The 10,759-nt window shown below is 40.7% G+C and overlaps 1 protein-coding gene across 1 annotated transcript in view; it reads right to left on the bottom strand.

The window, feature by feature from the left end:
* Positions 1 to 1,220: 1,220 nt before the first annotated feature.
* Positions 1,221 to 10,759, bottom strand: part of SVEP1 (sushi, von Willebrand factor type A, EGF and pentraxin domain containing 1) — a 125,831-nt gene continuing 116,292 nt past the window's right edge. Inside the window, exons 47-50 of the mRNA XM_030471193.1 lie at positions 8,692 to 8,787; positions 8,065 to 8,160; positions 5,725 to 5,818; positions 1,221 to 3,820 (exon numbers count right to left, since the gene is read on the bottom strand). Coding sequence (XP_030327053.1) covers positions 3,790 to 3,820; positions 5,725 to 5,818; positions 8,065 to 8,160; positions 8,692 to 8,787 — 317 coding nt within the window. The 3' untranslated portion in view covers positions 1,221 to 3,789. The remainder of the gene's footprint in view (positions 3,821 to 5,724; positions 5,819 to 8,064; positions 8,161 to 8,691; positions 8,788 to 10,759) is intronic.

Raw genomic sequence — 10,759 nt, 5'->3', positions numbered from 1 at the left:
GGCTGGTGGCTGAGGGGGACGTTTTGAGACATCAACTACCTCTTGCACTTCAAAGTCTCCACTTACACCTACGTATCAAAACACTGAGTGTCTTACTAACGTTACCTTCTAAAACCCCACACCCTCCACCTTTTGACTGCTATGCCATATTGTAGGCTTAAATCACAGGTTTAAACTAACAATAGCGTGTGTGGCTTCAAACTAACATAGTAAAACAGAGCAAACTGTTCTAACTTGCTAATACGTAGAGAGAAAGGAATGTTCGGCTGACGGAGGAAGGAACATCGTGGGACTGATAACAACTAAGGAGACAGTAAATAAGACCAAGGATGCCAGCCTTTAAGATAGCAGAGTGGCGCCCAACATGGAGTGAAACTGGAACAGAACAGAAGCAAGGACATACCACTGCTAATTCAGCACTAGGACCCTGCGAGCATTCACAAGCACTGAGGTCATGCAGTAAACAGTGAGGAAGACTACTGGCGATCACCAGAGACCCCCACTCAGCAAGAAAGCGCATGTGTAATTAGAATGCAAAAATTATAATTAGTCCCTGGAAAATCTCATGAATATGTAAATAATCCACTGGAAAACCTGTAAATATGCATGAGTATGCTAAATGTATAGCTGCTGCCAGCAAGTAATGGGTGCAAAATGATTCGGGTGTGCACACAGTGCTGCAAGAAAGAATGCCTGCTTTCTAAAACTGCAAACCAAGTCTTAGAGAGTTTCTCTGACCGACTTTTACGGTAACAATACACGCTCCTTGTTTGGAGGAGCGCTGTTGGGAGTTACAAAGTTATCTTTCTGCTATAGAACATTTTTTACCTCAGCTGTCTTTGAATATGGGTTTTTCCATAGATTTAAGATTTCCAGTACTGGTGCAGAACAAAACAAACTGTATCTCCATCTGGTGTAAATAGTGAGTAATCAGGTTTTAATACATCTGATTATGTTAGTGGTACATTTGGTCCTTACAGGTTTTAAAATATGCTGTAGCAGCAGAAAGGATTTGAAAAAATAGGCGCTGACTGCATTTTTGTCTGAAGAGCAAACCTGGACTAATCCAGCACATCCTTTTAAGATTACTGGCAATTATTTTGCTTTTTCCCTTGAGTGGAGTTCTGTTTCCCTTTACTTGGGCTTTGCCAGTAGGTCCTAAGAGGTAGGTCAGTATTTTTGTTGCGAGGCATTAAGGAAGGAGCGCACTGTTGCCTCTATATGGGTACTAAACAGAGTGCATCTTTATTTACAGTGTAAAGTGCATCACACAGAAGTTGTTTAAAACATACAACAAGCTGTGACATAAATGACAATACAGTACTGGGTAGGGAGGGGAAAGTGTTCCAGCAAGTATCAAAACATCATCAACAGCACTAATATAACAGCCTCTAGTTTCAGCTACTCTGTCCTACCACCACATCTCCTTACGAAACACGTTGACTGCGTTGATCCTGGGACTCCATATACTAGTCACTAGTGTGAACCTGGAGTCCAAAAAGCCATCCCGCAGCCCTAAAATCTCCAACAATGTTCTGCCAGCTTTAAGCACTGTTCTCAGCACTTGTCCTGCTCTGGAGATCACCAGTGGGGAGTCAGGGCACACACCAGAGAAGCACATTGGAAAAAAGACCAAAACATGAGAGTGACATTATTTATATAAAAAAAAAATCTGCTTTCCTCACCCATGCACTCTTTGCCTTGAGAAGTCCTGTGTTGCTCACTGCAGCTTCCATTCATATGCTGTTAAGGCAGCAAGGAGGTCAAGGACAAAGTGCCTAAAAATGGTGGTGACTACGGGTTGAAATGCAGACATTATTTACTGAACACTAACTTCAGTGAAAGCTGTAAACATCAATGGCTGTGGCGCTGGGAGACAGAAGACTGTTGCTATGTGCTAGCAGAATTCATTAGAAAAAGAAGGTTGTGAGAGCTGAAACGACAACTCTTCAGCTGGTTGCAGCTCCCACTGGGAAGGAATCTACATTCACATTAATCTGATCCCCTAATGACTCCTATTCTTTACCTATCTGTTTTTCTTTTAGTTGGCTGAAAGCTCTTATCGGCTCACAGTTTTGCTTGTTTTTTTGTTCTCCATTGTCTCGTCTTAGGGCTAACAGCCATCAGTTATGTGTCAGTATTTACTTGTGCCCTGTAATTGTAACTGTGAGCTCATTTTGGTGTGATACCACTTTCCTGTGTCCACCTTCATGCATTCATAAAAGGGAGGTAAATCTATGCAGGAGGAGGGGTGGGGTAGGTTGTGAACACTTTTAATCTGGAGGGTAACTAAGCAGGAATGCTACAGAAGGTGAAATTTATTTCTTCTTCCTCTTTCCCAGTGCTGACTGCAAGTCACACTTTCTATTATTACTGGGAAAAATGAAGCTTCTGATCTATGACTCTCAGGTTCTCACTGCAACATCTTCTTTTACAGATCAGACTTTTTGCTAACTGACAATAATTACCAAACATTTGACCTCAAAAACTGCATATGATTTCCACCTTGTAATATCACTGCCCTGCTTAACCATAGGTAAATCTTAGCATCTTAATTCATTAGAGCATGACTTAACGATGGCATTCAGGTGTGTTTTATCCTCAGATGCAATGCGATCAGCAGTATGAGAAAGAAAAATCTAACAGCGTGAGTGCTCTCAGTATTTCTCACTCAGCCAAGCACTTCTGCCTGTGTAGTGCACTCAAGAGAGGCCTTCTCCATCGCTCTTGAGGGTTCTGCATAACATAAATACAACTTTTCTTCAAGCAAATAGCAAAGTTTCACCTCTAAACATAACTGGTGCCTTCTCTCTCCATCTTAGGGGCAGTCAAACTTTGGGACCCAAACCCCATGCATCAAAAGCATTCCCCCAGATGACAGCTGCTAGACATGTATTTCATAATTTATACAGGAAAGGGATGGTGGTTACAGGGAGGTGGTGAGTCCCATGGCAAGTGGGAAGTGCAAGTTTCAGTGGTCCACCTGCTTCCCACTGCTGGATGTGGGATTATCCAGCTTCAGAGCTACACCTGAACTGCCTGTAAGCCAAAAAGCCTCCAAGACTTTTTTAGCTAGGCTTGGTCCATCTTTCTCTGAATGACATGATGTTCTCTCATGTCTTTTTGTATTATTGACTATTTTACTAACAGATCTTAGGTAAAATTAATGCTGATGCCTTCTGTTAAGTCACTCTCCAATGACGTTAATGTCACATAATAGGTGTTACAGAATCTTCTTCTTATGCCCACTAGAAAATGTGGTTATAATATGGGCTTTATCAATCACATGTGCTCTAATTTACATCAACATGAGTTCATTAACAGGCCCAATGCAAAACTTAGTGGCTCAATTAGCCTTGCATAACTATACTGTTGAGTTGCTGGACAGCAGTATGCTTTGGCAGATGGTAAGCAGAATTGCCACATTCTGTTTAATCATGGTTAGCAGTAGAGTGTGGTTTAATTAGCTTACTGTATGTTAGAAATCGGAGGGACTTCACTTTACACAACCACTTCCTCAGTGACCAGTAAGAATCTTTACATTTCTATGTGTATGTGTGTATGGTGTGTGTGTAGCAGCATATATTTGATAATACTTTTGTAAATGAAAAATACAGAGGAATTTCTTTAAAAATGGAAAGGTATAGTAAAAATGTATCATCACAAAATACAAAACAAGGGAGCTGGGGAGGAAGGGAAGCAATGGATTTGATTTACAATGCATTAGATTCCAAGCCCTGGTGCCTAGGCTGAAGAAAGGTATCTGAATGTAGAACTGCTGCTCTGATATTAAAAGGGATAGAAGCCAGCCTTCCGTCTCCTGCATCAGAAAAACAAACAAAATAAAATTAGTGTTGTATTGAACATATTGAACAAGATCAACAGTGAGGCACAGGAGGATGGTGTCTGAATGCATACCAGAGATTAGAGTGCCACAGCTCAAGATGGCATACTGAGAGGGGAAGAATGTGGGTGTGGGGAATAGAGGTATCTGGCATTTAACGTAAGTCACGACTCATCAGAGTGGTTTGGAGCTAATCTTGTTCTGGATGCTGATAAAAGCTTTGTCCCTTTCAGCTTCACCTTCTAAATCACACCTAGTGAATGTTCAACAGCAAATCTTTGCTATCACGGCATTTACTCCCATCCGTCTGTATTGTTTTTGAGTCCTCAGAACAGTATTGTACCCCACAAAGAGCCACCAGCAGCTGAGACTTAACAAAATACAAAACGGATCTCAGTGCTTATTTCTGTCCTCTCCCCTCCCCCAGCCCCAGTTTTGTGTGGGAAACTTCTTCTCAAAAAGCTCTTGAAGGGACGAGCCTGGAACTTTGATTTGTCTCAGAGATAAACTTCATTTTTTGGCTGCTAAATCCACTGGATTTGGGCTTCTCTGCTTCATGTCCTAAATGGAAATACAATCAGAAGCCAGATGTATAGCTTTCAGTCTAAAGCTGGATACTGTTTCTTGGCAGTACATTTAAGTTGTTTCACTTAGGCATATTTAATCACTGCTGAAAAATGAAAACTGTTGATTTTGGACAATGTAATTCCACAAACAAACATCTTTTAATTACAAACAGCTTTAAATAGTGTATCAGAGATACAGGGAGGAATGTGTCTTTCTACCTGTCCAGAAAAAACGTACAATGTCACAGGCTTCATCAGTATCCCAGAGAAAAATATTAATATTTGGCAGTTACTTATTTAGCTTTCCGGGATAATGACCTATGTGTTCAGTAGGAGTCTGTGTGAATTGAAGTCTAAATATTTTTCTAGCATATGTTTCATGGTCCTCATTAATATTCCATGCAGGGAGCAGAACTCATGCTGCATGTTTTGTTATTATGTCTGATTCCTGACCACAATAACATCATTACCATTCCACCTGCCTTCCCTCTTCAGGGTTGTAAATGGCTCTTAATGGCAGCGTGAAGTGAAACAGCTTTCTAAAGACAAACTGAGTCCTGTTCAGACTGCCTTCAGAGCCAAACACCCAAACTTCACACGTTAACTTTAAAAAGCAAAGCCATAGTTGAGATTTGTAAATGCTGCCTCACATGGTGGTGTGGCTCACTGATTTGCAAACTTCATATGCTATTTGCCCCATTAGACAGGAATCAGCAGGCCAAAACACAAACACTGGTAAAACTCTCTAAAAGAGGGCACACGTGAACCAGATCTAAGCCCAATCCTTGGGGATTTTGATACAGGGATTGCACTGCCATGTGATTTGAACTGGGACTTGACTCAGAGGCACAGTGTTGTGCTCTTTAAATGATTACACCACTCAACAGCTATTATTTATAACATCTGTTGTGTTGCCCTAACCTTGAACCTGGATCCAGATGAGGTACATACAGTTCAAAATGAACACTTGCACACAGCAGGCCACTCAAATTTCCTGAAGAACATTCTGTATTACATCACAAAAGCCATATCCATTTATACCATTAAAAGTAAGCCTAAAGCTTGCAGGTTCGCCTGTCTGCTTCCATGTGAGTGTGTCATTTCGTGAGTTTTCTAGAAGTTTGGCAATCATTTTGCAGATTACTCTTTAAGGTCTTTCCAGATGGCTCAAAAATCATGAGTGATGCAATGACTACTGATTTACAGAATCTAGAGATGCTCAAAATATGCAAAATTAATTGAACATTCTTCAGATTTAGAGTTCAGTAGGGTGTGATTCAGCCCAACTACAGCACAGTGCTCAGCAACACTTACCTAGAGCAGTCATGTCCAGTCCATGATGACGGACAATAGCATCGATTTGGTCGTATACACTTCCCACCATTTAAGCAAGGCAACTGGCAAACAGCTGCATACAAGTAAACACAGACAGAGTTGCATTAACGAGCACACCCACATCAAGCTGATTAAGGAACAGGACATTGAGAATCAACCTGCATTATTCTGTGAAGAATGGACTGCTCTCAAAACTGTAACATTAAACATTAACAGGGAACCTTACAAGCACATCTCTCCTGAATATATTTTGACCTTCTCTACTGCTTTTGCTATCTATTGCAGTGTATGAGTTGTACAAAACAGCAAATATATTATTTTACATTGCCTTAAAAATTCTGTTCTTCTTGCCTCAAGTTGAGGCAAAAAAAAAAAAAGGAATGCAAGTGGAAGCAGCAGGAAGAACCAGAAGACAAGAGTCAGAAGAGTAACAGGCCTTATTTCTGGGAAGAAACTGTGGGTGTTTGTTTGAAAGGCATATGACAGCCAGAACAAGCAATCACCAGATGTGGTAAAAAAGTATGGAAAGAGGCAGCATAAACAGAGAACATTAAAGGTCAGGAAGCCATTTACAGATCAAGGGAAGGCAATGAGTAAGATGGAGACAAGGAAAGGAAGCAGAGAATGACGATAAGTTCCTGAAAGACACACGGGGTAGCTGTAAGACATGTGACTAGGTGGTACAGGGCATTTTAATTAGAAAACAAACACCAGCTGCCTGATAGGGCCCTGCTGGGCCAGCTGCAAAATGGCTGCTTATGTGCAATAGCCTAACCCAAGGACACCAAGTAACAAAAAAACAGTCAAAGCTTCAAGTCTTCCAATCAATTTTGAGACTGGAAGGTAAAGTCCATACAATGTACAGAACAGATTTAGAGACTCACTTAATGAGATTCTTCAAACACAGACATTTATATTGCAGGAAAGCTGAAATTGTGAGTCTTTTAAGCAGATGATGCCATATCTAGAGAACAGACCTAAACATACCATTAAGGACAAATGCTGGGTAATATTTTTGCAAGGAATATACGATTAGAAAACACTGATTAAAATGGAATTACAGGAAATGGGAATGAGTAATCACAAGAATGTGAAAGGAGATGGAAATACCCTACTCCACATCCTCTGGGCCAAACACAAACAGAAAATAGCAGGAAGCTATAGAGATGCACCACCCCTGCGCAATTAAGTGCACCAAGTTTGTCATGTTAAAAATGACTTCTGATTCTGGAATGAAGCATATGAATGAAACACATTTAGCTCTCACTTTATGCGTGTAATTATTCCAGTGAGACTGGCAGTTAATCCAAATATTTCTCATTTCACTTTGCTCTGTCATGGCAAAAGGTCAAGACTAGTAAGTAAAATGAGAAGTGATTTAACAACTTCATAAGCTGTGGTTATGAGCTTTTATGAATGGGCTTTGGCACAGATGCAGTTGCTTACTAGAATTTTTATTTTAACTACTGAAAAGCAAGTCACCTGAATAAATTTGAATTACTGTTCCAAAAGTGAAGAAGCCATCTATCCTCCTCACCACCTATGTTGTTATAGCTGCAAAGTTTGTGTAATATGACAGAGGAGGGCCACGAGGATGATAAGGGGGCTGGAGCACCTCCCGTATGAAGACAGGCTGAGAGAGTTGGGGCTGTTCAGCCTGGAGAAGAGAAGCTGCGTGGAGACCTCATAGCAGCCTTCCAGTATCTGAAGGGGGCCTACGAGGATGCTGGGGAGGGACTCTTCATCAGGGATTGTAGTGATAGGACAAGGGGTAACGGGTTCAAACTTAAAAAAGGGAAGTTCAGGTTAGCTATAAGGAAGAAGTTCTTTACTGTGGGAGTGGTGAGGCATTGGAACAGGCCCAAAGAAGTGGTGAATGCCCCATCCCTGGCAGTGTTCAAAGCCAGGCTGGACAGAGCTTTGGGCCACATGGTCTGGTGTAAGGCGTCCCTGCCCATGGCAGGGGGGTTGGAACTAGATGATCTTAAGGCCCTTTCCAACTCTAACTATTCTATGATTCTATGATATTTTCTCTCTGGATATCCTCTCTCCTCTGCACTGCTTTTTGCAGAGAGCAGTCACGTGAATTCTGCCTGTCCTTTCTGGGAGCAAAATTTTCTGAGAATTTTAAAGACTCATCAGGGACTACTGTGAAAATAGTTTGCAGCTGGGGACAGCAAATCCTCCAGGAAATGTTATTGCAGGCCTGGGTTTTCCTGTGAGAAGCTTAGTAGTTCTAGAGAGTCTTTAGTGAACCATGCTAGGTATTTCTAGTAGTCATAAAAAGTGAGAAAAAAATGAAGGTGAAAGGAGTTTTACCCATATGGCAGCGTGATCCAGTCCATCCTGGGGGGCAGTCACACTGGTAAGGGGCCACACAGCGACCTCCATTAAGACATGGCAGAATGCATATTGCTAAGGAGAGGAGAAGAAACCCAGTGAAAACAGTTATCTCCCATGAAAGCAAAGAATAAAGTGAGCAAGAAAAGAACTTATGTTTATGTATTATTTGAACATGAATTGATCAGGTTCATAGTCACAGACTGATAAATGAAGGAACCCAAGAAACAAATGCAGCAACCAGCGGAACACTCACATTTCTTCTGTTTTAATCCCTGTTCTTTCCCCAAAGCTATTATGTATTCCTGTGAGAATCAGAGTTTGAAGAACTGAAGCAGGCTGTTCTTCAACACTAGTAAAAGAGCATCCAAAAGCAGAATTGCATCAATTAAAAAAGTGCTTGTTTTGGTTTGGGGATGTCAAGGGAAAGTCATTTGTCCATTAAAAAAAAAAAGTTGGTCCTTTTTGTTCTCTCTAATTTGGCAAGCAGAAGAAACTAATGTTTTTTATGGGTTTTGCCTTTAATTTTCCCACCTGCTTCACTGTAGTAAATTCACTTGTCTTATCTACAACATCCTTAAAATTAGTCAGGGATGATATACATACGCTCTTCACAGAGACGACCCATCCAGCCATCTGGACACGAGCAGGCATTTGGTCGCTCACAGACTCCACCATTCTGACACGGGAACCGACAGACAGCTGAAAACAATACAATTTCATGACAAACTCAAATAGGTTAACTAGAAGCTTAATAATTCCATATCTCGCAGCTGAGAGTAGTTTAGAGTAGAACAAACAAAAGCAGTTAAACAAACATGATGACTTTAGTTTCAAAGGCTATATCACTTTTTGGCTTTGTGTGTTGCACCAGGTACTGTAAGCAGGAGTGTTAGAACCATTAAGACAATCAAAAATTATCCATGGCATGAGTGAAAACTTAGAAGTTTTCGTCAGTAAATTTTGGGTAAATTATTTGGACAATGTTTCAAGGCTGACACTATGCTTCATCTGCTTTTCCCCATTCATTTTTGTAAAACAAAATAAAAAAACCCACTCCAAACAAAAACTATTAATCCCCCCCTTTTTTTTTTTCTTTTCTCTTCTAAATTAACTCCAAAATAAAACCAAGATTTCTTTTAACCCTCTTATGAAACACTAAGATAATACTGTCTGGCATAATATAGGGTTTGTCGAAAGTAACATTAAACACTGTGGTAGAACAAGCAATTTTTATTGTACTATCATCCACCATAATGAGATAATGAGGAGTGACCCACAAGGGTGCAGTGGTGGCACAGTGAAGTGTTTACCCGCGGAACCCAAAGTGCGATCATAAACCTCATTTAGCATTCATGCTGACTGGTGCTCCTTGGCTTGCATACCTGTTTATGAGCACCTGATCATAAAAGTGAGGAATTTGAAGTGTACTTTATCATGCTAGCCCAGTCTGTTGCCTGGACAGGCTTTGGACTTCACCATCGTTTCTATGACATTGCGCCGTATCTTGGCTAATACATACAGGGAAACCAGGACTACTTTACAAAATCAGGTGGCAAGCTACATAGAAACATGCTAAACTTCAAGATCATTGGAAGTACAATTCTTGTTATGTTGGGTTACATACTATATACTGAAGATCAAAAATCGTGGCTTTGAGACGACACTACAGAACAAATGAATAATCAGATTAACTTCTAATTAGTGGTAGTTATGAACACAGAATTGACCTCAGGAAACTCAATCTGAACTGTTAATTGCGTCCTATCTTTAATTAGTTACTGTGTGAGCAAAATGTGAGTTTAGGCTTTCAGTGTTTCAGATCTTGTTCAATGTTAGTATTAAATACCAACAGTGGTTTAGCACATGGAAATATTGTTCAGACCTGAGCTCCACATTGGGAAGAATGCAAATCTTCCCATGACAGAGTCAAACTTGAGTCACTCTTGCAGCTAAGGTATGCCAATCTGCAAGCTATAGCTTGGAGTCTCTTGAAATGAGGCCAAAGCTTTTGCCGTTTTGTTTTTCCATCTCAAGAGCCTTACCATCAAATGTCAGCTGATAATGAGAATGGGAAGGGACCTGAGGCCCTGGCAGGTTCACAGAAGTTGCAATATTTTAATATTTTGGACAATTTTTATTATAATGGTAGTTATGACTACATAGACAGCTTGTCTGGGTGTTGACTAAAGCAGAATAGTGTACCAACCAGAATTCTTTTGTGCAATGAAAAATTATGAAAGTTGAATCAAAAACCATTTAAAGCTTTGTGTGATCCACACCACTTAAACAATATCCCATGAATGTATAACAAGATGTGAGGTAAAAGGTTCGTGCACAAATAATATTCCATGTTAAAATCAAGGCCCATGAAAAATGGCCTCTGAAACGTATTTTCTCTTTCTGTGTCAATGGAGAAGATGTGGATTTCTCATGAATTACAGAAATCACTTTGGAACTCCACCCCGTTCAGCGATCCAGGATCTCAGGCAGAGATAGGCTTTTCCTGGATTTCTGCCCACGCCCTGGTTGTGAAACTGGAAGAAACAGTATCATCCCTAGGTGTGCACTTGTTATACACCAATTCAGGCAGGCAGAGACTCTGTGTCTGTAGCTGTGGGGATTATTCTTCACTTGACAGATAAGACTAGAGAAAGGCTTGGGGCGGGAGGTT

The sequence above is a fragment of the Strigops habroptila genome, chromosome Z (assembly GCF_004027225.2).
Source record: "Strigops habroptila isolate Jane chromosome Z, bStrHab1.2.pri, whole genome shotgun sequence".
Lineage (NCBI taxonomy): Eukaryota > Metazoa > Chordata > Aves > Psittaciformes > Psittacidae > Strigops > Strigops habroptila.
The sequence above is the reverse complement of the archived record's forward strand: the minus strand, read 5'-3'. Positions and strand labels throughout refer to the sequence as shown.